General features: G+C 46.3%; 1 protein-coding gene across 3 annotated transcripts in view; it reads left to right on the plus strand.

The window, feature by feature from the left end:
- The window catches only part of MAN2C1 (mannosidase alpha class 2C member 1), a 389,693-nt gene that overhangs the window by 308,171 nt on the left and 53,635 nt on the right, over window positions 1–27,887 (plus strand). For all 3 annotated transcript variants that reach the window (XM_078685096.1, XM_078685097.1, XM_078685098.1), the window contains one exon: window positions 1,793–1,897. In XM_078685096.1, coding sequence (XP_078541222.1) covers window positions 1,793–1,897 — 105 coding nt within the window. The remainder of the gene's footprint in view (window positions 1–1,792; window positions 1,898–27,887) is intronic.

A 27,887-nucleotide genomic window follows, 5' to 3' on the forward strand; every position in this document is an offset into this window, starting at 1 on the left:
GTGGCTGACCCGGCCACGGCATGGCACCCCTGCAATACCCTTGCGGATCTGCCCTTGTTTTCCACTTGGCATGACTGCGGTATGGGTGGTCTGGAGGCTTCCTTGTTTATTAGAGGACAGCTGATCACAGGCTCCTGCTGCTTAAAAAGAACTTCGTTTTGAGGCCCATCATCGCCTTGCGTCCCACTTGGGAATTCACTGTTTGGACTACCTGCCCCATGATGCAATTGTGCTTACATGAGCCAGACTTCCTGGCCTATTGAAATAAAAGGGGGCAATTTTATGTAGACCACTTGTATGCCGTTTTGTTGCCTGTCAGATCCATGATGAAGGGTTCACACCCAAAACGCGTCGGATCAGCGTGCTGTTGGGGGCGCTGCTGGTGATCTCTGCAAGTCTTGCAAGGCACTCGAACCTACCTACCTGAGAGTGCCGGCCACGAGGGGAACTGCTTTTCTCCTGTACTGTCCGGAGTGCCCTGATGGACTAAACAAGATTCCTTTCATCCCAGAGTGCTGTTTCTTTCTTATTCTGGGAAGGAGTGGTGGTGAATTTAAAAAGCGCTGCTGTAGCACTTTAACGTGCACCACCAGCATTTGGGATGCAAGCTGTAGTAACCGCAAAATATATATTATTTTTTTCTCACAAAATTCATAACTATACAAGTAATGGTAACATTCACAGGCAAAGCATTGTGCTGCCTGCTGTATTTAAGTAGTCTTTTAATTCTTAGATTCCTTACTTTTTGTTGTTATTTTTTTATTATTTTAATCATTTTGAAAGCCAAGCCTTTGAAGCCAAGCATGTGATGTTTCTTAGGCCTTCTACACTGATGGAACCAACTAACTTGTTTGCACCATCTCAACTAAGGAAATGTCAGCTTTTAAATTTGAACCAGCTGGATCTGTAATGGGTGAACACTAGCAATTTAGAACCTGGCCCAGACGCGCCAAATTAATAGTTGATACATATTCTAGAACTCTACCCAGTTTTAGATCAAAGGAAAGCACTTAAGTAGCTAGTGATTGAAGGACCTTAACCTTAATATTAAGTTTATCTGATTTAGAATAAAAAAGTGCAATTTTTTAATTGATCTCAGCCTTTGGTAATTATGAATGCGTCATTTCAGCCCATCTTTTTGGCCTACTGCGTCCCTGCAGACTGAGACCAGACATATGCAAATAAGATTTTGCCATATCCCAGTGGGAACAGTTCAGTCCTAATTAGCAGTGGCTGAGATTAATTCAAACGTTCCATCTATCGTTTAGTTTTTTTTGTGGGTCATTTTATGTGTGACAGGTATACCAAGAGGTGATTCCTGTGTTCACTGTGCCATAGCACTCTAGCTAACGGCACCTCACTGATGAGACCAGAAAGCTAGAAATCATTCTACGTTAGTCAGCAAGTCGCAGATTAAGTGTAGCAGCAGCAGTGATCCTTTTACCGAATGTAAGTGAGACAAAACAAGAAACCACTTTGTGGCATTGAATAAATCACAGAATTGAATGCAGCACATACAAAGTGAAATCATTTTGTGGCACTACACCAATCACATCACTGAACACAGCCCATAAAGACACAGCATATTTGTGAAGATCTGTTCACAGAACTGAAATCAGCTACCTTTTTCTTTGTGTCTCTTCCTTTTGTGATTTATTTTGTTTTGCATGAAACAAGTTAACAGAAGGCAGAGCATGTCAACTGCATGATTTGCTTGTACCAGATGTGTTTCACAAGGGTGCATCTTCTATATGGTGTGGCAGATCCACTGATCAACTGTTTCTTGTTTCAGAGAAGCCATCATAGAAGGTTGCTATGGGAATGAGTTTGTAATCTTCGATGATGTTCCCCTGTATTGGGATGCCTGGGATGTGATGGACTATCACCTTGAAACAAGGTACTGAACCAGAACAGTCAGAGAAACACAGCATGATAAGTAGGATATTACCATCTATTTATGTCTGCTGCTAAGAGTCCGAACGTAGTCATCCCATAGAATGTCTTTTACGCATCAGATTACACAGAAATGTTGATTCTTCTAGGGTGCGGAAAGGAGGTGGTGAGAAGAGTCGGTAACCTGGGTGTTACAGGGCACAGGGAAGAGGGTGGGGAATGCCAGTTGTTCAATTTGCCTTATTTTAAAGTTTCAAATGAGTTGTTGAGGAAGAAACCTTTGTCTCATTTTGCCACTTTGTTTGTTGACCTTTGACCGTTCCCTTCCAGAGCCCACACAGGACTCTCCATGTCGCTTGCCCTCTCTGCTATTTTGGATCTAAGCTCTTTTATTCCTCCAACAATGAGTTGTGTTTTATCTGTAGCGCTTGCAGACAACTCTCCTTTGCCCTTCCCTGGTGTCACCCCACCTGAGTTGCCTGTCTTCCATGGCACATACTCATCGTGTGGCTGAGGTTTCTAATTTTTGAGGGAGGCACTGCACTGTAATCCTCTTACCCCCTCCACCCTCTGCTGTGCACTGCATGGAAGAGTGTTCTTTAGATCCTACTAACCTATATAGGATCTGCGCATTTAGACAACATAAAGTAAGAGATTTGTGTCCAGACTAATTCCAGACACCCCCAGAGGATATGTTAATCTGTAGACCAGCTAACTCACAGTGCCACTACGAGCCCCTCTTACCAAGGAGCAAACAGCTTCTGGCAACTATCAAACATGACCACCCTGACCACTCAGGGATCGTGGAAACAGTACCGTACTTTTTGCTCAATCACTCGTGCTCACTTGGTCTCAGAGAGATATGCAGAATAAACGGTGTGGACGTTTTCAATAAGTATTTATTGAACCAGCATTTTCTAGTACAAAATACGTGTTATGCTACAACCATGAGACAGAAACAGATATATATGGTTATAAGCACCAGCAGAGTAAAGAAAAGGTAGAATTGTAGCATAGTGCTAAAACAATTAATATATGCAGGCATATAGATGCATTATAATAATAATGAGTACCCCTAAGATGCAAACCCTAACTAGATCTACCTAAGTGTACCTAGCATGTATGTAGGTGTGGAGGCAAGAATCCCCTTAGGATAGAACCTACCCCATTACCTGATATATGAGAGTGAAGGACCTTGTGTGTGGAGTGTCTGCATGCAGGGACTTCAGCGTTTCGTGTCAGCATGGAAGTCTTTCTCCTCTGGTTTGCCCAGCGAAAATGTAGTGCTTATATACCCAAAAGGTACTCTCAGGGGTTCTACCCATATCGTACTATAGGCATGTAGGCCAAGGATGACAATAGTGGTGTCCCTTATACATAGTTATTATGCAGAAGATGGCATTCCTGCTATGATACTGAGAATCCTTATGCATAATAAATGAAGCTAGATTTTGGAGAAAACCACACAGCATTTATTCAGCACCTAACTAGGTAAAAGGTCAGCGCCAGACCCGTTATGTAGAACAGTGGTACAAATGTAGGTAAAGGGTCGTGCAACTACCTAGACCTATATTGGGGTACATTGGGGTTCATAACACCCACTCCTCATCCAACTGGACGACATAGAGCTAAATGCTAAAATATGCCTGTTTTAAAAGTATAAAGACCTTGCTAAATTAGGAGTTTAAAAAAATCTAAAAACATGGTAATATTTAAAAAATGATGTAGACGTGAAAATCCTCTAAAAAGTCAATATACTGTTAAACCAACTGAGCAACCCGAAAGCCATAGTGCTCAGTGAGAGCAGAAGAGGAAAATAAAGCAAAAATTATGTTTTTGAATTCCAGTTTTAGTTGTTTTCGAAAGGCCGAATTGTTCCCAGCACATGGAGAGACAAGTGTTTGTGTCCTATGTGGGAGACGCAACATCACTGTTGCTTGCCTTCGCAGAAAACGAACCCAGTAACACCTCTTGGATCAGGTCCTTGGAGCAAATGTGATCTCCGGTTCCCACAGCGGTTGCTGAGGAAGGACTTGATGCTTGTAAGCCTGGTACAGAGCTGGTGTTCATGCCAACAGCAGCTAAAGCATCCCGTGGTGGCTCTGAGAATGCGGACATCAGGATTGGAATACACTGAGGACACTGGACTACATGGGCCTTCAACAAGTCCAGCAGTACATCCATGTCCGGAGGCGCAACCAATGGAAATGTTAGACAGATTTCCAACACGCATTCTTGTCCGCAGAATAAGCAGCGGAGTACAGGCAAGATGCAGTCGACCCAGACTGATCTGAATGACAGAAACCAATGCTTGCTTAGTTCCCGAAGACGAGGCGTGCCCAGATGGAGTACCATGCGCTCATGGCAACGTCGCTCCAAGAGCGCTTTTTTCATCTCCTTGGTATTTAGGACATCTATTGTGTAGCAGAAAAATTAAAACCAGGATACCCACTACAAGTAGCAGGATCAGAGGAAGCCGCTTCCCAATGCGGAGTGTATCAAAATGGAATAACTCCAAAAACTTTCTGAAAGGTGCATAACAGCCCATGACCTATGTTCCTAAATAGGTGTACTATCCCACTCGTATCTAACATCTTAAAGATATGATGTACCATTCCCCCCAAATGGAGCGGGAACTTAGTTCGTACTAGGGCCTGTGTCTCAGCTGAAGACCTTACAACCTGGAGATCAGAAGTCTCTTGGTGCTGAGGTTAAGGCCAACTCCTTCTGTAAAAGTATGGCTTTCAGTCTACTCAGAGAATCAAACCGTATAAGGGAGACATTCAACTAAGGCCACAGCTGCGCCTCCCTAACTGTGTGGATCAGTGGAAACAATACTTGCATACAGCAAGTAACCCTGGAACTTACTGTGACCAGATATGCAATGCCTGCCAGCATCCCGCAGCAACCCTGATCATTAAACATCAAATAACTCCTGTTAGAAAGTAGTTTGAACTCGGGATGAATCACTGCAGCTGGGGACTCTTTTAAATGACAAGATAGGTTTGCAACCGAAGCGTTGCAAGCTCCATGAAGCATAATATCCTGACAAATTAGAGACCCAATTGACAAATTCTAGCAGTCTGTACCGCTGAGAAATACTTGTCCCCATTCCTGCATCTAAACCTGTATGGCAAGTGCCAAGATTCATGGATGTATTCCTTCCCCAACGCTTCATACCTGCCTATTTGGTGGTACTCCAAGCAATATTGAAATTGGAATGTTGTTACTGGCAAAGTTATAAGGCCATGAATTAACCATTCTGTGGAAGGTGACTCCGCCACGGTGAAAGGTAATTGGTCCAGTTTTTCAATGTGCAGCATTGTATAGTTTGCATCTCTTTGTGCCATTGTTGTCTGTCTTTCTGTTAAAATATAAGCAGAGAACAGCGATGTAGTGTTAATATATCACCAGGGCATGTAACCAGAGCACAATGATTATAGCATCCAGCTTAATAATAGAATGTATCATAACTGTGATTGCCCATGCTGTAGGACGGACAGATCCTGTCCCATCATATCTATAGTAGAAGACACAGTGTTGCCCAGTGAATTAATCCTAGATGTTACTGTGGTCATGCCATTGTCAACCACTGCCAAAGCCTTTTCTAGGTTAACCATATCAATTTCATGCAATCTCTCCGCAACTTCCTGTTGAGAGATTTTCCCAAACTTAGTTGTAAATAGCATATAAGAAGCATTTACGACGTGGCTTCCGGGGACCTAGCAAAAAAATCCCTTAAATCCACGTCATCTGAGAGTAAGGACAAGTGTTGTTTCACCTGGGACAGTGTTGAGGTTCTTTGTCATACTAGGCATAACTTCCCAAAATTTGTAGGATGTCACCACCCCTGGATGTTCTTGTTGTACATAGCGTTGGTCCGGCCTAGGGATAGTAAACCCTTCGGCAGTAAACTTGAATCTTGATTGACACCCATTTGTGTCGATAGGCCAAACTAACCATCCCTTCCAATTGGGATCTGAAGAATTGTATGAACCTTCATGTTTACTATCATTCGGTGAACCCTCACTATGTTGTGTAAAGTTTGGCCAATCCTCAAAGTGTGAAAGCGAGGGAATTTGAGGTGTGTTCAAGTCCTTAATCTTGGGTAGACCAAGACTGGAAGTCTGTTGCACTGTATTGTTCCGGAATATAATCTGTTTTGGTATAGGGCATGCTCTGAATAGTGTCTCAGTTTCCTGAATTTGCCAATCTTTAGTCCCCCAGACAGATCTTAGGTCTATTATGTCCCTCAAAAGTCAAAACCCTGTAAAGACAGCTGGGAAATGAAGGTAGCAGAGTATATCTGTTTCATGTTAGTGAGCATATTTTTCTTTGCAGTTGTAGGTGCAACCTTATAATAGTATGAGGTCGGATCTGAAGTGTTGAACCCAGAAAAAAAAGCAATGTTTTGTGCAAACGTTTGTGAACTATCTTTCGGTGGTGTTGGGCAATGTTCCCATTGATGGTAAGTAAAGAAATTTCTTGGGATACTGATTTAGTGCAGGAAATGATGAGTGTTGGTAACAATACATGGTGTGAAAATTTGACGTTTCATCATGCAATTCGTTTCTAGAAAATGCAGCACATTGTTCTATATCAGACAGCATGCTATTCACAGTTTCAATGTCCCAATCATCGGAGAATGTACTGGAGTTGATGATATCATTCAAAGACATTTTAAATACAAGTGGTATTTTCAGAAGTTCCGTGGGACCAAATACATCATGTGAAACCCTATCCCAAACTATTCCTGAAGGAATCGGAACTGCTGTAATGTTCACCAAGGACAGGTCTCTTTGTTCACGATGAGATGGAGTGTGGGGATTCAGGACCAAGTTCACATTTACTGCAGAGCGTTCTGTGAGATATTGTCCATTCAGGAACAGAAAAAGGACAGTCACTATACCTATCTAAAGGACTAGAAACAGTTGACCTATTGCAATCCAGAGCTGTTGCCAGGGTTCAGCCAAAGGTAGATGTTATATATTTTTTCTTTGTGGGAAACAGAAGTTGGCGGTGACTCCGGTTCATTCCCATCCAGTGAGAAGGTATCAAAATCGATGAAGTAGCCAGACGCTGTTCGATCTATATTTGGTAGCTCAGCAGGTTTTGTTTTGTACTGGCAGTTGACTTGCTTTGAGACATATTCACATAGATATCGGTATTAGGCCTAATTGTGATCTGTGTTTCATTTGTGTTTTGTTGTTGTTTAATTTCGACTGGTATGAGTTCCATTCCATTGTTAATAAATCTGTGACGATAGTGGTGACCCTTATGCAAAGTTATTATGCAGAAGATGGTAATCATGTGTGATACTGATAATCCTCATGCATTATAAATGAGGCTAGATTTCTGAGAAGACCCCACAACATTTATTCAGCACCTAACTAGGTAAAAGGTCAGCACCAGACCCATTCTGTAGAACAAAGGTAGCACAGATGTAGGTAAAGGGTCGGGCAACTACCTAGGTCTATATTGGGGTACATTGTGGTTCATAACAGCAGTGTCGATCTTCATCCTGAGCTTCTGCTAACCATGAGGTACTTTAGCTCCTCTTGTGCACACAACCCATCTTTTCTAAGCCAGGACCTGAAGCAGGAGAGGTCTCCGCTTTATCTGTTGTTACAGGGACTGCCAATTTACCTCCACATGGGGTGCAAGTCCTCAAGTTATGCCACCTTTCTCCAATAACAATTTGTCTCCCTGGAGAGCTGCCCCAGGCAAAGGATCCTGACCTCAAGGTGAAACTCTAAGAAACAAAGCCAACTTGGGTCCCAGCTCACCCTTTCCCAATCTGTTTGGTTTTTATATTTTTATAACTTTATCTTTTTGGCATTTAGAATAAGTTACCCAAACATGCAGCAATCTGAAACGTCAGTGACCTTTTATAATATAAGTGTGTGTAGGGACGTTTCAAGCTATATTTTTACTGTAAAGCTCTTTATTTGGTTTCTTTGATTAGAGCCTTTTCCTGTGTACATCAGCCTGCTTTCACTTTTACACCTATTGTGGGAGAAAATATTCTAATACAAAAAGTGCCATCATTCCTTCTTCTGTCTCTCAAGGTCTAACTTATGGTGAAGATGTCTTAGTAAATGTCCCCCAGGCACCTTGAAGCCTTCAGTTTCTGTGGTAAGCTGGAAGACTACAAAAGGTCCAGTGATGCTGAGGCTGAATCAGGACTGCAGCTATGAAAAGTGCTTGGCAGTGGTACCTCCTCCACCTTAGAGTATGCTGCTCCTTCTCAAGAACCATCAAGAGGAGATATGAACAATGGAACAATAAATGAAAACATTATCTGTTGATGTTGAGACATTAAATGTCAAATCTGGATCAATCAGCAATTTGTACTCCACCAAAACATTCAGTGGTGATCACCTTTTCGATTGAAGAGTACGCCATCGAGCACACGTTTATTGCAAAGAGCCCCCTCCACTTTTAGAGCCACATCCACATTATGGTATTCAAGTTTATTACTGTATCACTTTTTGTCTGAAGACATCATTTTGTTGATTTGTTTTCTTATCAGGGAAGGAAATGGTATTTTGAGTAGCCTTCAGTGCCTGGGAATTCTGTATTAAATTGAACTATACCCTCAAATCTTAGCTCCTAGTACACCACCAAGGAAATCACTGGTTGTGGAAATGCTTCTTCCATTAAAAGTAATGGCTACTGACCAGAAGGGGAGAGACCAGGAAGAAGATTCAGAACCCCTTGAAGTTCATGTACCACAAGACAGTCATATGATTTGAAATGGGACATGATTCCAGACTCATCTTCAGCATCATAAAGGAACATACAGCATAGTCATCTTCAGCAACATCACTCTCTAGGTTCTTTCTGATGAAGAACTATGAAACCTTTAATCAGAATCAGCAAAAGGAACTTCATAGCGTGGCATACCATGGTATATGCCGAAATATAGACTATCCATTGAAGCCTCACTTCACTTTGGTTCCTCACCTCATTGAACCAGAGATGGAACTTATGTTCTCGCCACCTACTACTAAGGTAACAATTATGCCCCCAGAAAAAAACATGCTCCTCTTTTTGAGGACTGACCTGCTGCCAGACTGTCAATGTATGAGTTTTAAGAAAGAGGCTCCTTTCTGCTCTGTTGTTATTTTCTTCATTGAAAAAGGAGAGCATAAGATTAGAAAGCTATGGCAGCCTGCTACGATCATGACAACAGGGAGCACAACTATTTGTTATGGTAGGCCCCTGTGGAAGTCCATTGAGAAGTTCACTTCCAATCTCCCCTGGGACAAAAGGCAAGTTATTCAAGGGATATATGATGAGGAACTCTTATTCCCCAAGCAAGTAATTAGTGTAGTGGCAGACACACCCCACCTAGTAAAAATGCTCAATAGGAAGAACTTCGTGCCAGAGACTAATAGTGCAAAGACTAGGTGTATAGCAAATGATGTAGAGACTCAAATCTATGGGGCTGGAAAAGGAAATGGTTGCTTAAACCTTCTAAAGCGAAGTGGATAAGAAATGGCACCATTAAAGTGTTTAACCCTCTTTCTGGCCATATCACCAGCCACATCAACAGAAACCGTCATTCCACCACTGGCCAAAGTCAAAAGAAGAGTGCTCATCAGCTATTCATTAGAGTAAGGAACACCCCTACCAAAACAAAACAATGATGACGTTTTCCCCCCTCTTCCGTCACCATATCAGTGGAGAAAACTTTACAAGGCATCAGACAGAGGGTCGCAAAATTACAAAAGGTAAAAGATGGAGCGTTGAATATTGTGTAAAATGACTATACTATGGGGTTCAAGTTACCTTGCCTTTCTAATCCACTTACAAAGACGATCTTTTACCATTAAATTTGTCTGCAAAAAAGGCAAAATAATGTATTCTTGCTTTTTTTCGAATATGAAAGTATTGGCCAATGGAGTAGTACTCATCAGTTCTGGAATTACAAACAAATTCATGAATACTTAAAAGTTCATGCATGCTTGAGGTTCATTAGATTAACCTTCAACTTCATCAAGGGATCTGGATGTGTGCAACTGGTATTCACGATGTGCATTTTCACATACTACTTTAGATAACCATTGAAGGTTTCTGTGGTTTATGATAAGCAAGGACCAATAAAACAGTTCTAACCTTTGACCTCAAATAAGCACCAAAACTCTTCTCCACATTCATCATGGTGATAGCTTTGCAAAGATGTGAAATATTATTTACCTGCAAAACTCAGTTTGCAGGTGTAGTGCGGTAGAATCACATGCTGTGCACATGCCTGACACCTAGTGTTGGGTTTGGAACATTACAAACTGATTTTCTTTGAAGAAGTACCTGGCAATCTTGTGCTGCACATAGACTAAGAAACAGTCCCAAAACCTGTAATATGGTGGTTTCTGAGTAGAGGTGGAAGACAGCATAGTTTTTAGTACAGTTTTACAACTACCACCTTTAGGCTGGTTTGAATATCCACACAGTAGCATTTAGTGAATGCTTCTATAGAAGGCCATTTGGCAGCCTTACAAACATCTGTCAATTAAATGTTTCCTATGAATGCAACTATGACTCCTTTCTTGCTTTTCGAATGTGCCCAAAGTGTGACACTTGAGGAGTATTTGAATTATATGTAACATTTCTGATGACTACATCTAACTATACAATACTCATATTTAGAATATTCCCCTGATGACAGACCAGAAAGTGTTCGTCTCAATGCTAACATGCATCATTAGGTGATTCTGTGATGCTCTGCATAGACTTCGTTCTGCCCTGTAAGTGGTGGAGCAGAGCCACATATAATCACCGCACCTGCATGTCGATGTCTGTTCCTTTCTTTGCTTGCACTTGAGTGTGGATCCATAGTACCACTCCCTCGTTTGTCAGTTTTCAATGACCTCTAAAACGAAATCCAGCATGTAAGTGAACAATGTGCCTCTAAAACTACAGGCTTTAAACCATGTCGTAACTGCAGAAAACAGATGTCTGTCACAGCCCTGCCTGATGCCGCTTTGTTGCTTGAGTTTGGAGTGCGACTCCAATTCATCCACTAAGAGTGTGCCTTCATGCCTCCGAAGGCGATCCAGGACAGCTAATCTCTACATTTTCGAACACCGTAAGAAGTCACAGGACTTGCGTAAATCCTGCTCCCGCTCCAAGTCAAGGGGTGAACCCAGTTCTGCTTTCAGGGCCACACCCGGGCCACGAGACGTCAACTTTGCGGTCAAAGTCCTCTGGTAAGACGAAGTCTAAGCAAAAGCATAAGAATGCGAAGTGGAATTTGTACCCCTCCTGCCACTTTCTATCAAAAGAGAAGTTGCAACAGTGTAAAGGTGTTAATCAATTTGGCTTCCTAACTCAAATTGACAAATTGATTCCTCAGTTGAATCCAATGCTTCCGGATTTCCATTAACCATTGGCAATGCTACAGTAAATCGTGCCTTTAAGGAGGTCATGCTGTGTATGTTTGGCACTCTTCTTGCTTTCTCTGGTTCGCCTTTAGCCCCAAAGGACCCGCAGGGGCTCTCATTTGGATTACCACCGGCTATTCCCTCTTGAGCACTGTCTGAACCTCTTGGATCTGTCACGGGTTCCACACCGACTCCACTGCAGACTTACCCATTGTCTCTGAGACTGGCGCCTGTCCCTTCTTTATCCATGCCAGAGGAGAATTCAGTACTGTCCACAATGTCTGACCCCGAACTGACATCAGCTTGACCCCAACCGACGTCATGATCCAAATCTGCTCCAGTGCACTCAGTTGCCATTGAGCCGGAGTATGACCCTATGCTTCCACTACCGTGGAGGTGTCCTCCGAGGCTGCACTGTTTTTTTGGCTTGGACTCTGACCAGAGTTTGCCACCACTCAGAGCTGATGACAGTGGGCAATGGAGGATTCGGAATGCCTCCAAATATGTGATTTGTTCTGGCCTTGATACTAGTGATTGTCTGGGACGAGCAGTTGACACCAGTGTGATGCTCTGTCGCCTTGTGTGGATGTGATCCACTGGTTTCTCAGGAGATTTACAGGCCTCCCTTATGGATATGCCTTTGGATGACTCATGTCTGTTCGGCGACAAACTTGATTCAGCCCTGGAATGCTTTAAGGTGACTAGAGCCTCAGCAGAGTCTGTGGTAGGAGCACCTCCTAATTTTAATGCAGCAGGTACAATCTTTCCTGCCCAAAGTAACCATCAAGATGGTCCAGTACTCAAAAATAGGGATGGGTTTTACTCTGCTATTTCCTCGTGCCAAAAAAGGATGGAGGTCTTTGGCCCACCTTTAATTTTCGTCCCCTATCTGCCGTGATCCGGGCAGCAGGATGGGGGCCCCGTACCTGCAGGTCACATATTTTCATAGACCCATTCTGCAGTCCCTCAGACATTACCTGTGGATCAAGGTAGACTAGAAGAATTTTCAGTTTTCCTGCGTTATAAGAGTAGCCACTGTCCATCTTCAGAGCTTGGGATACACGTTTTTCCCTACCTTGACCACTGGCTGCTGAAGATGGGGTCACCAGTCAGCTGAATACCACCTACAGGCTATGGCAAACTGTAAATAAGAAACATTCAAAATGGGTGAGGAGCCTGGAGGCACTAATTCAATCAGTAAATAAGATTTAGTCTAAACTTACAAATTCCAACTACCCATCGCATCCTCTAGTTTCCTCCTATGTAACTACCTTCCCAGTTTCACCCCAAATTTCTATCCATAACATTCCCAAATTGAACATATCACTGTAAATTACATGACTGTAACATGAATGCAGAAGAAAGAAACCTCCTGAAATCCTTGGGATTCACAATCAATTATGAAGAAGTCGTACCTCACTCCTTTGCAGAGACTTCCTTTTATAGGATATGTCTTGGTTACGGTGCTGTTCAAGGCATGCCCATCATTGTAACGAGTCCAGGAGATTTGTGCTATGATCCTGATGTGTCAGCCTCAATGCTGACAGATGTTTCACTGCTGAGTTGGAGGGGGTTATCTGGGGGAGGTAGAGATCAGAGGACTCTAATCTCCAGCGGAAACCGAGGCCCATATTAATCTGTTGAAATTGCAGGTCATTCTTTTGGCGTTAAAGGCCTTACTACTGGTTATCAAGAGGCGGCTGATATACATTATCATGGAAAACACTACTGCCATGTGGTACTGCAACAAGCAGGGAGTAGTGGCATCCTGGATCATGTAGCAAAAGGCTCCTTGCCTCTGTCAGTGGCTCGAGCGTCAGCATATCCCTGATCATGAACCACCTGGCGGGATCCTTGAAGGCTCAGGGGGACGAGCTCTCATGGATCATGAATGGTGTTTACATTCCAAGGTGTCACAGGGAATCTTCCAGTAGTGGGGCAACACTGGCTAGATATTTTTGCCACCTTCGAGAATGTGCAGTGTAAAAAAATGTGCACATTGGACTTCCAGCAAAATGTTTGCTACGAGTGAAACAGTGGACTCATGTACACCTTCCAGCCATTAACTTTGCACCTTTGCGTCCCCTGACCGGAGTTCTGAAGAAGATTAAGTACGACTGGCCCAAAGTCATCCTAGTAGCTCTAGACTCGTCTAGAAGGGTGTGGTACCTGGAGCTTCTGGGCATGAACGTTTGTCCGCAGATCAGGTAGCAACCCAGTGTGAATCTTGTGTCGCAGTAGCAGAGCACAGTCCTGCACCTGAACCTGTGTAATCTCCAACTCTATGCATGGAAATTGCGCCAAGGCTGGTGACTGCGTTCAATCTAACACCCGAGGTTGTGGACGTCATTCTTGTTGCCAGGCATCAGTCTATGAAGTATATTTAGCACCTGTTTACGAAGTGCATTTAACACTGAGAGCTGGCACAAGTTTGTGGCCTGGTGTGGAGTTCACAAAATGTCAAGTCAAGTCAAGTCAAAGAATTTATATAGCGCACTACATACCCAGAGGGTCTCAAGGCGCTTAGGAAGGGGAGGAGGATTACTAGTCAAATATCCATGTTTTAAGTTGCTTTCTGAATGCTAGGTGGTTTTGGGTAAGGCGAAGGTAAGTGGGGAGTGAGTTCCATGTTCTAGCAGCCAGGTATGAGAAGGATCTGCCTCCCATGGTGGTCTTGTTGATGCGAGGTACAGTGGCGAGGGCTTGGCTGGAAGAACGCAGTTGGCGGGAGGGGGTGTAGAAGGACAGTCGAGAGTTGAGGCATTCTGGTCCGATGTCGTAGAGTGATTTGTGTGCGTGGGTTAGCAGTCGGAAAGTGATTCTCTTATTGACGGGTAGCCAGTGGAGGTCTTTCAGGTGACCAGAGATGTGTTCGTTGCGTGGGATGTCTAATATGATCCTGGCTGAGGCGTTTTGGATTCGTTGGAGTTTCTTCTGGAGTTTAGCGGTGGTACCTGCGTAGAGGGTGTTTCCGTAGTCCAGTCGGCTCGTGACCAGAGCGTGGGTGACAGTTTTCCTGGTTTCGGTGGGGATCCAGCGAAATGTTTTTTTGAGCATGCGAAGAATGTTGAAGCAGGATGAGGATACGGCGCTGACTTGTCTGTTCATTGAGAGAGAAGAATCCAGGATGACGCCTAGGTTCCGTGCGTGGTCTGTCGGGATGGGTGCTTTTCCAAGGGCTTCCGGCCACCAAGAGTCATCCCATGCAGAGGGGGATGTGCCTAAGATGAGGACTTCTGTTTTATCTGAGTTCAGTTTCAGACGGCTGTGTTTCATCCATTCGGCAACTTCTTTCATTCCTTCGTGTAGGTTAGTTTTGGCGGTGCTGGGGTCATTGGTGAGAGAAAGGATTAGTTGAGTGTCATCCGCGTAAGAGATGATGTTGAGGTTGTGTTGGCGGGCGATGGCCGCGAGGGGGCTCATGTATACATTGAAGAGGGTGGGGCTGAGTGAGGACCCTTGGGGTACGCCACAGATGACTTCAGTGGCCTCGGACTTGAATGGTGGAAGGCGGACTCTCTGGGTTCTTCCGGTGAGGAACGAGGTGATCCATTCAAGTGCTTTTCCTTGTATTCCGATGTTACTGAGGCGTTGTAAAAGGGTGCTGTGGCAGACTGTGTCGAATGCTGCAGAGAGGTCGAGGAGGATGAGGGCGACTGTGTCTCCATTGTCCAGTAGAGTTCGAATGTCGTCTGTTGCTGCGATGAGGGCGGTCTCAGTGCTGTGTTTTGCTCGGAAGCCAGATTGTGAGGAGTCGAGGGATTTGTTGGCTTCGAGGAAAGCGGCGAGTTGGTTGTTGACAGCTTTCTCGATGACTTTGGCCGGGAATGGAAGGAGCGAAATGGGGCGGTAATTTTTGAGTTCGGTGGGGTCCGCTGTGGGTTTTTTCAGAAGGGCGGTGAGTTCAGCGTGTTTCCAGTTTTCCGGGAAGGTGGCGGAGTTGAAGGAGCAGTTGATGACGTCCCGGAGGTGCGGTGCTATGACGGAGTCTGCTTTGTTGAAGATGTGGTGAGGACATGGGTCTGTGGGGGATCCTGAGTGGATGGAGTTCATCAGGCGGATGGTGTCCTCAGTGGAGATTGGGTTCCAGTCATTAAGGGTGTTCTCGGGGGGAGAGTGTTCAGCAAATGGTTGGTTGGGTTGGTCTCCGGGTTGGTTGTCGAAGCTGTTGTGGATGTCTGCAATCTTGTTGTGGAAGAATGAGGCTAGGGAGTCGCAGAGGGCTTGAGAGGGGGTGATGTCGTTGGAGTTGGCCGAGGGATTGGAAAATTCCTTGACGATGTTGAAAAGTTCCTTGCTGTTGTGGGCGTTGTTGTCAAGTCGATCCTTGAATGCTGTTGTCTTGGCCTTTCGGATAAGTTGGTGGTGAGTGCGGGTGGCGTTTTTGAAGGCGTCCTTGGTGCTAGTGGTTGGGTCTTTTTTCCAGGCCTTTTCAAGGGAGCGGCAGAGCTTCTTGGACTTCTTAAGATCATCGTTGAACCATGAGGCCTTCTTGTTGCCAGGTTTGCTTTGACGTTTTTTCAGTGGTGCTAAGGTGTTGGCGGTGTTGGATAACCATAGGGTGAAGTTGGCGGCGGCTTGGTCTGGGTTAGAAGAGTGTGCTGGGGTGTTTAGAAGGAGCGATGAGGAGATCTGGTCGGTGGTGATTTTGTTCCAGTTTCTTTGCAGAGTTGGTTGGAGGTGGTTGATGGGTTTTGGCTTGTTGTAGGTGAAGTGAACGCAGCTGTGGTCAGTCCAGAGGAGATCCGTAGTGTGGCTGAAGGAGACATGATTGCTGGAGGTGAAGATGGGGTCGAGTGTGTGACCTGCGATGTGGGTGGGGGAAGTGACCAGTTGTTTAAGTCCGAGGTTGGCGAGGTTGTCCAAGAGGGTGGTGGTGTTGCGGTCGTTGATCTTTTCAAGGTGAAAGTTGAGGTCTCCCAGAAGGATGTAGTCTTTGGAGGGGAGCGCGTGAGGAGTGATGAAGTCCGTGATGTCTTCACTAAATTTTGCGCGGGGTCCTGGTGGTCTGTAGAAGAGGGTGCCTCTGAGTGTGGTCTTGGGGTCGATGTGGATCTGGAAGTGAAGGTGTTCGGAGTTGGCGAGGTTGGCGTCAGAGCTGGTTGAGATGCGGATTGATTTCTTATGGACGATAGCGATGCCTCCTCCTGTGTGGTCGGTGCGGTCCTTGCGTGTGATCTTATAGTCTTCAGGGATGGCAATGGTGATGTCTGGGGCGGAGGAAGCGTTCATCCATGTTTCTGTTAGGAAGGCGACGTCCGGAGAGATGGTGTCTAGTAGATTCCATAGGTCAATGGCGTGTCTGTGGATCGAGCGGGTGTTGAGAAGGATGCATTGTAGGTGGTTGGGGTCGGGAGTCTGTGGAGTGGTCGTAGCGGAGATGTTGTCGGTGCCGCTGAATTTGCAGGAGTAGCAGGAGAAAGATCCATGGGTGTGTCCAGGAGCGGCTTGGACGCAGTTGGGGGCGCGACCGGGGTTAAGGGCTAGGAGGGTGGCGGCATCGTAGGTAATGCGGGAGGGCTGGGCAGAGCGAGGGGCAGGGGGACAGGCGCTGGGCGCGGGCCAGGCGCGGACGGGCGTAGACGGGCTTACCTTTGGCGCACCTTCGGCGTGTCCGTAGCGCGTGGACGCTGCGGGTGGGACCATCTGACATTGATGGACAGAGGAGGGGGCGGAGCGTGGGAGGGTCAGCAGCAGGGAGGCGGTAGCGGGGAGGAGGGGCGTGCCTGGGAAGAACAACACACAACAAAATGGAGGTCAGAGGGGAGGCGAGGCAGGGGCAGCAAATCGACTGTGGCACCGAGAGTGCTATCTTACTACTTGCAGGCTGATGAAAATAAAGCCAAAGTCACGTGTACAATGCACAAAGCAGGGCGGGCGGCGCTCCGAATCAATGCGCTATAATTCCAGGTCAGTTACAAAGCAGAGTCTGCTTAAAGTCAAACAGCATTAAAATATCACTTAGGTAAATACTGCAGAGCGCAGGCGATACCGTTGTGTCCAGTTAGGGGTGCAATCACCAACAGCAGGCAGCAGTAATGGGAGAGGAGCGAGGGTGGGAGCAACCGGTCTGGAACGAGTCCGGGCGAAACAGACTCTTTGGAAGCCAAACCATTAGATGTTTCATTGTTTGTTTAGTTTATAGCTCAGCAAGACCTTATAATAGGCATAAGTAAAGGCTCCATTAATGGGACCTCAAAAAGAGCTACAAGCTCTTACGTTGATTGGACCAAGGACCAACGTATGGATGATCATCTTTTTTGTGGCTCCCTAGAGTGATGAAAGGAAAGGCTGTTCAGAAAAGGACTCTGTCCAGGTGGATCGTCCTTTGCATTATGTTCTTTCTAATGGTTAAAGTACATGATAACTCATCAGAGATCTAATGACTAATGCGTTTTCTGTTAGTGATTGTGGATGTGGGAAAAACACATAACTTTATAGTCGGGTTGGCATGAAATGGCGTTACCACCTTTGGCAGGAAATGAGGGTGTGTGTGTGTTGTAGAACCCTGTCATTGCATACTTACACAAAGGGTTCTACACCTGGTAGAACTTGAAGTTCACTCACTCTTGTGAGATGGGTGTTGGCCACCAGGAAGAGTACATTCCAATATAAAAATTGTAGGGAGCATTAATGGAAGGGATCAAAGGGAACACCTGTATACCGAGTGAGATCACTGGTCCTAAGAGGTAGCCAGCAAATTGTGTTGGAGAGATGAACCTTTTAAAACCTTCCATTAAAGCAGAAATCAGATTCTTTAAATGTTGATTGTTATACTCTTTTCTAGTTACGCAGCTATTAAACCAATGTGTATAGAAGTGTAGCTGACTTTTGAAGTGTAGCAACTAATAAACATTATATTGGATTACAACTGTTAAGTGCTAAATGTGTCTACTGGAACAGTAGAAACCAAATAATTTCCATTTAGCCCTATAGCATGCATAAGTACCAGGTTTTCAGTTTTATTTTAGGATTTGCATACATTCGTCTGGTAGCTGTGAGTATCTGAATTCTTCCACCTGAGTTGCCAGATCACAAGATTGAGCTAATTGAGGTTCTTGATGCTGGTTAAGTGGGTCTGGATGTAGTGGGAGCCTTTTGAGTGGTTAAATAGACATTGCTAACAGCAGAGAGTACAAACGTGCTTTCGTTGAGGCAATGAAAAAAAGGGTCATCGTAGCGTGTCACATTTTCTACGCCACATTAAGAACAAGTGGCAGCGGGGTAAAGCGTAAGCAAATATCCCTGACGAACGGATAAGTAGGGCATTGCCTAGGGACCATGGCTGTGGGTTTCTGGAGGTTAAGCATAGGCATTTTGCATTCTTGTGTGTGGTAAACAAGTCCATTGCTGAGGTCTGCCAACTCCGGAAGTACTTTTTGATGAACTGAGTGTTGATCTCTTATTTAAGTATCCTGATGACGTTCTACTTAGAATATCAGCAAGGTCATTGCCCACCTCTATTAGGTGTTCTCCAAGCATGAATATGTGGTGACAAAATGACCAGTAAGAAGTTCTTGAGCCAGAGGGCGTAGCTTGGACAGCAATGGGGATATTTGCCTGAATCCGGCGCTCCGTCAAGCGAGAAGAATAGCGAACTAATGACACGCTAAGAAGGAAGAGAACCACCTCCAAAGACGTCAGAAGTGCTCGAGAAACAGAAGGGCCGGTTGCGGAGAGTGCACTGTGGGGAGAACACCACCTTTTTACGGGGGAAAGACGCCGAGTTGTGTAGCTGAAAGGGGCAATGAGCCCAAGATGGCCGTGTACTGAGGAGACCTTCGGCTGTGACTAAAACAAGCCCGCCGGTGCACTGCAGCTCCGGACCGCCCGCGATCGAGGTCAGTGCAGCAGGTGACCAGCGCAACCCCAACGACACCCCTCCCCAGCCAGTACAAGAGTTCAAGAGACCAGCAACCCCAACTCCGCAGTAAGTGAGCAGAAACTGAAAGCAAAACAGGGGGCTGCCATCTTAGCAGAGTCGCCGAGCGAGCTGATGTGAGCAACGCCGGTGACCAAACAAGACCATCGGAGCTCCGGGGGTCTGCTAAATGCGGCTAAAAGGCCAGCGCGGTAGCGATCCATCGCGACCATAACGACAGCCCTTCTCGAGGACACGGTGCAGGAAAGAGGCAGCCCGCATACCGCCGAGACGAACTGAATATGAAAGTAAAACAGGGGGCCGCCATCTCAACTGACCAACACAAGACGCAGCAACAGAAGGAAGATAAAGGGAAGGGGGAGTCAGAGAGGGGTGCGAGACGAGACCCGATAACATAAGCGGTCTGGGTAAGCGCCTGGCCAACTTTCGGATCCACTAACCCACAGTCTGGTGCAAGCTAGAACGTTTGTTGTGAGTGGCTCTCAAGTAAATAAAAAGAAAGAGAGAAAAGAAGGGTGTGGTTTGATAAACACACTTGAACTGAATTTGTAAATCGAAACAGAAACTGCCAAGAGGGGGGCGCCATTTTGTAGGAGAAATTACCCTGCTGATCCAGAACCTGAACATACTGCAGAAAGGTGCCAGAACTGTGAAGAGGGTCAGCCACTCTGCAGCAACTCGAACAGCGCAAATGCATACAGGACAAAGAGCGCTGGGAGGAACACAGAGTAAAATAAGAAGATCACCATGGAGGTGTAGCACAGAAACAAGCAGACCAAACAGGACAAAGAGCGCTGAGAGGAACACAGAGTAAAATAAGAAGATCACCATGGAGGTGTAGCACAGAAACAAGAAGACCCAACCAAAGCGAGGACTAGCCCGTGGGGCTCAGAAGCTGTGTTCAACCTTACAAGCGTAAGTCGAGGGGGCCAAGCTGCAGAGGGAAAGCAGGCACAGATCATAGTGGGGACCGGGACCTGCATGGCAACCCAGGATAACCTGCTGTAGAGAGGACAGCGCAAGAGTAACAGCACAAACAAACCACAGTCCTGCGGAACGATACAAGGGAAGGCAAACCCAAAAGCAAGATCAGAGGAGAACAGGACCATAAAGGTGTACAAACAGTGGTTGCAGGTGCCCAGGTTCACATCATTGCCCAGGCCCACTCACCCTCAGTAGCCAGACCGGCAACAAGGCGCTACACCTAGGAAGAGCACAGCAGAGCCAGCTCAGCTACAACCGGTCACAGAACAACTCAGCAGATATCTTTCAGGTCCCATGGATGAGCAGTGATTGACGACAGCTTCCTCACAACCACAACCAAGCAAGTATGGCTTACAGAATGAGTGGCGGCAACAAGAGCATCACGTAGAAAACAGGAACTAGAGAAGGTTCACAGCATAGCGGCACCAAATCTAGAGCTTAGGACGAGGCGAGGGCATTCAATACAACAAGACAAAGTCACACAACAAGTACCACTGAATTCCAAAAAAGCACAAATGGAAATGCTACTAGCATGCACCTTTCAACCCTTAGCACAGAAAGGGGTACAGGAGATTCGAGCTACAACAAGCGAAGCGAGGACTAACCATGGCTGGGAATGAAGGCAAAATTACGCAGCAATCAAAAAAAAACCAGAGCGGACTCACAAATAGACTCGCCAATATAACACAAACCAGACATCAATAGCACACTGAACATGATCCTGAAAAAACTGGCGGAGGTTCATGATCTAGCCAAATCAACAAAACAAACTACAGACGCAATACAACTAGAACTCACCGCCGTCGGAGCGACCATCCATGTGGCAAATAACAGGCTGTCGGTGGTGGAACAGAGGGTTAGCGACATAGAAGATGGAGATCAACAGACTAATAAAGCGATCATAGCGCTAACCAAGACAACGGCAATACGGGAACATAAGCATTCTAGGAGTCCCGGAGGGAGAGGAGGACAAAACAGGCTCATGTATGGCCCTTATACAAGATCTAAACCCAAACTCACGAACATCAAATTCAACAACCCTTTTGAGCTGGATAAGGCATACAGAGTGCCAGACTTGAAATCCACAAACAGGGCGGGCCCAAGACAAATAATATGCTTACCGCTCTGATCACATCATACAGAAGCCATTTTTGGAATAGCAAGAAAAAGCCAAAATATGCAATGGAACGGCCACAAGATAATCCTCACACAGGACTACTCAAAACCTACTGTTGACACAAGAAAAGGATTCCTGGCTCAGAGAGACAAACTAAGGAAGGAGAACATCATGTTCTCGTTTGTAAGTCCCACAAGATTTAGAATTAAGGATAAGGGAAAACACACTTCTTCGAGGACCTGGCAGAGCTGCCCAGGTACCTTGCCCATTATATCAGGAAATGGAAATCTCGCAAGCAGGTACGAGCAAGAGAAGAGCTTCACCGGACCTAAGGGTGGAATAAGCGGGAGGAACAAAGACCTAGGATGCACACAAGCACAATCGGAGACAAAAAACTTATCTACCTCAGATCACATGTAACTACCTCAGGGACAGAGAACCGTATCTATCTCAGAGCGCAAGTGCCTACCTCAAGAACAAATAAAGGTCCAAGCATATCTACCTTAAACTGATCCATTACCACCCACTGCTCTTTGGTTAACGAAGGGTACCAAAATATCTCGACCACAAGAAACTGGGAACAAAACAAGTCAAAGCAAGATGAATGGTGCACCAGGCGATGCCAAAAGAGACTAAAACAACAGCATATCCTTTCTGTCTGATTGGCATAGATGCGAGCATCTGGCGGGAGGACATGGAGAAGAAGGTCCAAAGATAACAAGACTCACCGAAGGGGAGGTCAAGTTAAAATGACCATAAGCTAAGTAGGATCAGAGGGGAATCAAGGAGGGAAGTGGAGGAGGGGAATAGTAGAGGTAACATCGGATCACGGGGTTTAGAGTCTCCCAGGGGGGCGGACAGAGGATCTTGCCGTCGCGCTGTTTGAGAACAGAGGGGGATGGGGATGTTCTGTTTGTACTGTCTGTCTTGTATATACACCTTATTTCTTTCCACTGTCCTCGATTCTACCTTAATGTTTTTAGCTACATTTCCGCATACATGAAGGGACACGAATCTAGGAGCTGTGGGAGTGAAAAGCAGGCCCAAATGGGGAGGTACAGATGCCACCCACTAACCAACCAAGATAACCAAGCAGAAAAGAGGTGCAAGAGCACACAACGAGAGGTAGAAAAGGAGAACAGCAAACAACCACCGTAGCAAATGGCCCATAATAACATGACCTCCTTGACATCTAACCTAAAGATAGTCTCCCTAAACGTCAAAGGCCTGAACCACTCAGTCAGGAGAACAAAAATTCTAGACTACCTAGCTAAGACCAAAGGAGACGTTTTCCTGCTGCAGGAGACCAGACTTGCCTTGGAAGATGCCGAACAACTCAAAGCAAGGTGGATCGGCCAGGTGGCCTGCTCACCTGCAGTGGGGAAAAAGCGGGGCGTAATCACTCTGCTAAACAAGAACTCGAAACTAACGTTCGAGAGCCAACAGTCCAACGAAGCAAGGAGGATTCTTTTAACGAAATTGAAAAGAGGGGAGGAATCCATACATGTAGTGAACATTTACAGTCCCAACATAGACAACACAGAATTCTGGGAGGGGGTTGCAAAAAGACTAGAGGCAATCCCCCAGAATGACCTAACAGTCATAGCAGGCAACTTCAATTTAGTGCTAGACCACACACTCGACAGACAATCACAGTGCCAAACGCTCACAACACTCTAAAGAACTTATGCACCAGATTTAATCTAAAGGACCCCTGGAGACTACAACACCCCAACACTAGAGACTACACCTTCTACTCGAACCCAGATAACTCATACAGCAGGATGTACTACATACTAATCACAGGCTCTCACACTCACTTAATAGAACACACAGACATTGCGACCAGAACTATCTCAGACCACTCATGCATCAGTCTTCAGAGGAGCGGCAGGCACAACAAAGACCTCCCACGCGGATGGAGACTCAACAGTGACGTCTTGGCAGACAAGACTAAAACAAACAAAATAGCAGGAGCCATTAAAGACTACATTAGACACAACGACACACTAGACACGGACCCCAAGATCATGTGGTATGCTCTCAAGGCAACAGTCAGGGGCACAATAATAGGAATCAAGAACAGAGGTGGTGACCGCCATCTGACCCAGCTAGAAGAAGACCTACAAAACTTAGAGGTATCCCACATTTCGGACACAAGAAATAGCAGCGCATTAACAGAGCTTACAAAAACAAAATACGAATACAACAAAATCCTGAGCGAGAGGGCAGGACTGTGGGTGAACAAGTATAAGGCAATTAACCTCTGCGAGGCTAATAAAGCAGGGAAGATCCTAGCCTCCTATCTTAAACACAAAGACAGCACACCATCTCATTGATTACCAACTCACACAACAAAGCACACACAAGTCACAAAGAGATACTAAGGATATTTAGAGAGTTTTATGGAGACCTATACAAAAACAACCAAACACTAGACCAGGCCGGCTGCACAGCCTACCTGGACAGACTAAACCTCCCAAAGATAACGAACGAAGAAGCTCAGACACTCGGTAGGCAAATTAGCTCAACAGAAATTGAGTGGGCGGTGAAGTCTTTCAAATACAATAAGGCGCCGGGACCAGATGGGTACACAGCCTCTTTCTATAAGACGTTCCTCACACAACTGCTTCCTACCTTTAAAAAAGTGTTCAACCACTGCGAAGGTACAGGAGCGGTCTCACAGACCATGGCAGCGGCTAATATAATAGTCATGCCGTAGGAAGGCAAAGACACAGTGCTGCCGAAAAACTACAGGCCCAACTTATTAATAAATGTAGACTGCAAGATTTACACCAAAATCCTAGCCACAAGGTTGAACACGATACTCCCACATCTGATAAGCAACACACAGGTGGGATTTCTTAAGACGCGCATGTCACATGATAACACCAGACTCCTATGCCACATACTGTAAAGGTCCTCGAGGTTAGAGGTACCGGCAGCGACGATCACACTAGACGTCGAAAAAGCCTTTGAGAGGGTATCATGGCATTTCCTCGAGCAATGTATGCGGACATACAACCTAGGAGAAGCATACACATGGAAAGTAATGGCTCTATACGAAAACCCCACAGCTCGAATAATAGTCAATGGGGCTGTCTCGGAACCCTTTAACTTACAACGCGGAACAAGATTGGGCTGCCCCCTGTCCCCATCGCTATTTCTGCTGGCCCTAGAACCACTGATCAGGGATTGTAAGAAAGTGGCTCTGTATATACTGGACAATAATGAAGTACAGTGTGTACAGAGTCCACAATCCCCAAAGGTATAACAGAGGTTAAATTCAGAACTGACCTTACTCTCCAAAGTGGTAGCTTGGTCGAGCAATAAGGCAGTACCAGAGGACAGTGTAAAGCATTTGTCGTACACACAAAAGGTTTCACACACTCAAGAACTGAACTCCAGGCCATTTGTTATTATATCCTCAGATATAGTTGTTTTATTTTTAGAACCAACAGTTATAAAAATATACTTTTCAAGTTATGGGTACTCTCATGTAAATACTTTGCAGAGGAGCAATAAAGTTTGTGCACACAATAATTACAGGATAGCTAGTAAGCAATACAGTTCTGAAACACACTCTAGCATTGAGCTCAATGGGTTTTTCACAGGTAAGTACAGTTGATTACTTTATGGATTACTTTGGTAGTTCAAGGACTAGATCTTAGATTCAGTCCTGGGGTCTAAGCTGAAACCAGATTAGCAAAAACGTTTTAGTTATTGTGATGAATTTTCATGAATATAAAGCTGTTTTAAAAGTTCACACTTAGAAACTTTTCAATGTACTTCTGTCAATGTTATTCAATGGGAGGAAATTCAGGTTGCAGGTAAAGTACGATCGCGTTACTTTTGTAACCCAGCACTATTCTCCTAGGGCCAGCACTGGGGGCTTAACTCAAAACAGGTAGGTAATTGCGTTTCAGTATTTCGTACGATTTTTAAAGAATATTTGCAGAATTACCAGTTTCCAGGTGAGTACTTGGTTGGTGAAGTCAGGGTTCAGGGCATAGACTCAGGGGTCCCCCAGGGTCCGGTGAGTACAGTTAGTTCAGTCCCAGCGGCACAGGGGCGGCCGGGTGCAGAGGTAGGTAGGACCAATGTTATCCAATGAGGGAAAGGGGGCCTTCGGTTGGTGGCTGCTGGCTAGCAGGCCACGCGGCTCTGGGAGCTAGGCTCTGGGTCACTTCCTCAGGGCAAGGGGGGAAGTAGGATAGGGGCAAGGGTTCACAGCCAGCGGCTCTCGGGCGGCTGGGTGCAGGGTGCTTTTGAGCCGTCGGGTACTCAATGTTATCCAATGAGGATCTTGAAAAAGGAACAAAGGCTGCAGGCTCGGGGACGGTGACTCTCCAGGGGCGACCAGCACTTCAAGAGGTAAGTTGGGATGATGGAGCACAGGTAGGTACCCCAAAGGGAGGCCCAGGGGGCTGCGGGGCGCCGGGTGCAGGGGTGTCTTTGGGGGTCGAAAAAGCTTACCCTCGGCTGGTGGCGGTTGGGGTGGCCCCTGGTTCTGAGTCTACAGGAGTCGGCTGGTTCGTCGAGGAGGGTCTTTGGGCACTGGACGTTGGGTCCCAGTCGCCGGGGGGACATCCTCGTGGTCTTGGTGCGGGTTGACCTGGCCTGGGCTCGGCTGGTGCAGAGTGGGCTGGTCCGGAGCTTCCTGGTGAGCACCAGGTGGGTTGTTGCAGCAGAGCCTCTGCTGATGGGAGTCCTAATCTTCGAGAGGGTCAAGACAGGCAGGTCCTCTGGGTGTGGCCGGGATTAGGCAGGAGCAGGTTCCAGGATCAACAGGCCGGTAGGGCTGGGGCCAAGTCAGTTGTTGTTGTCCCGTTGTTAGAAGCTGCGCGGCGGGTCTTCTTCTTCTTGATCTTCTTTCTTCTTTTGCTATCGGGATCTGAGGACGGAAGGTTCAGGGAGCCCCTAAATACTAAATTTAGGGGCGTTACAGGTAGGGCACGGGCAGGGACTAATGGGTCCCTGTCCTGGAGTGAGGTCACCCCCTAGCCTGCTCCTCTCCTGTTGGAGGGGGGCAGAAGCCTAGCTGGAATTGGGCAGGGCTCCCCATCTACAAGATGGCCGGAGCCCGGGGTCGTGCTTCACCTTGCCTCCTCCACATGAGGGGTGGAGTTGGCAAATGTTGGCACACCCTCCTTCCTGACGTAGTTTTTCCCGCCAGTCTTCCCGCCAGAGTGGGGGTAGAACGGGTGGGGGGCCAGTTGCTGGGTACAGCAAATGGTCTGGAGAAGTTCTCAGAGGCGGTATGCCTTTGAAGCTTTCCCCTGTCCATCCTGGGGGAGGAGACATAGCACCTCGCCCAGGATGTGCATTGTTGCAGGCCCAGGAGAGCGGGGGGCTCTCCACCCAGGGGTCCAGCAACATGTCTGCTGTGTGGCAGCCTCTGCAGGCACTCAGCCCAGACGTGGATTGTAGGTTCGGGTTTTGGAGGGCATCTCTAAGATGCCCTCTCGTGCATCTTACATTAAATCCCACACTGGCATCAGTGCGGGTTTAATGTGCTGAGAAGTTTGGTAACTTGTCAGTCTTCAGTGTAGCCATTATGGTGCTGTGGAGTTCGTAATGACAACCTCCCAGCACCCTATACTCTTAAATGGCATCACTGTACTTACAGTGCCCAGGAATGGCCCAGGGTACTGTAGGGGCACAGGGCTCATGCACCTGTGCCCTCACCTCTGGCATAGGGCACCCAGCTAGAGGGGTGACTGAAGTATGCCAGGGCAGTGGGGTCTGTGGGTATGGCACACAGGGATGTGAGCCATGTCGACTCTTGTTTTAGTTCTGTACTTAGGCATTCAGCCTGCAAAGGCAGTGTGTGGGTGCCAGGGTACAGGGCCCCTGAGGGTGGCACAATAAGTGCTGCAGCCCTCAGGGGTCTTATCTGGTCACCATGCCCTGGGTACCTAGGGTACCATTTACTAGGGGCTGACAGGTGGCCAGAGATGCCAATTGGGTATTTTGTTTCAGCATAGCTTTTCTTTTTAGGGAAGGAACACAGGCCCTAGGTACCTGATTGGCAGGGACACAGGGCACACTCAGTCAAAGCACATCAGCAGTTCAGAAAAAAAGTGGGGGCATTCCAAGGCAAGAAAGATGGCACTTTCTCACAGGGATATAGGGGCCAACGAAGAGATGAAGGGGATCACCATCAATGAGGTCACAGTTAAACTAGCTGCATATGCGGACGACATTCTCATAGTCACAGAGTACCCCAACTTCTCCATCACAGCCTTTATTGAGACCATAGGGAAGTATTCAAGTCACTCAGGCTACAAGCTGAACAAGGACAAGTCGGAATGTAAGCCACTAAACATCCACACCACTAGAGAGATATTGGGTAACTCGGGACTAGCCTGGCAAACTGAGTTCATTAAATACCTGGGCATACATTTCGGCAAAGACCTCAAAACAACACTCAACCAAAATGAAAAGCTACTCATACAAAAGACAAAGACACTGCTGGAGGCCTGGTCTCCTAAATTCCTGACGTGGTGGGGGAGAGTAGAGCCTATAAAAATGATGATCACCCCAAATGGTATACTACCTGTCGGGTATGCTCCAGCTCATACTCTCGGAAGAGTTCCATCGCAAAATGGACGTAATGATAAAT

The sequence above is a fragment of the Lissotriton helveticus genome, chromosome 3_2 (genome assembly GCF_964261635.1).
Source record: "Lissotriton helveticus chromosome 3_2, aLisHel1.1, whole genome shotgun sequence".
Lineage (NCBI taxonomy): Eukaryota > Metazoa > Chordata > Amphibia > Caudata > Salamandridae > Lissotriton > Lissotriton helveticus.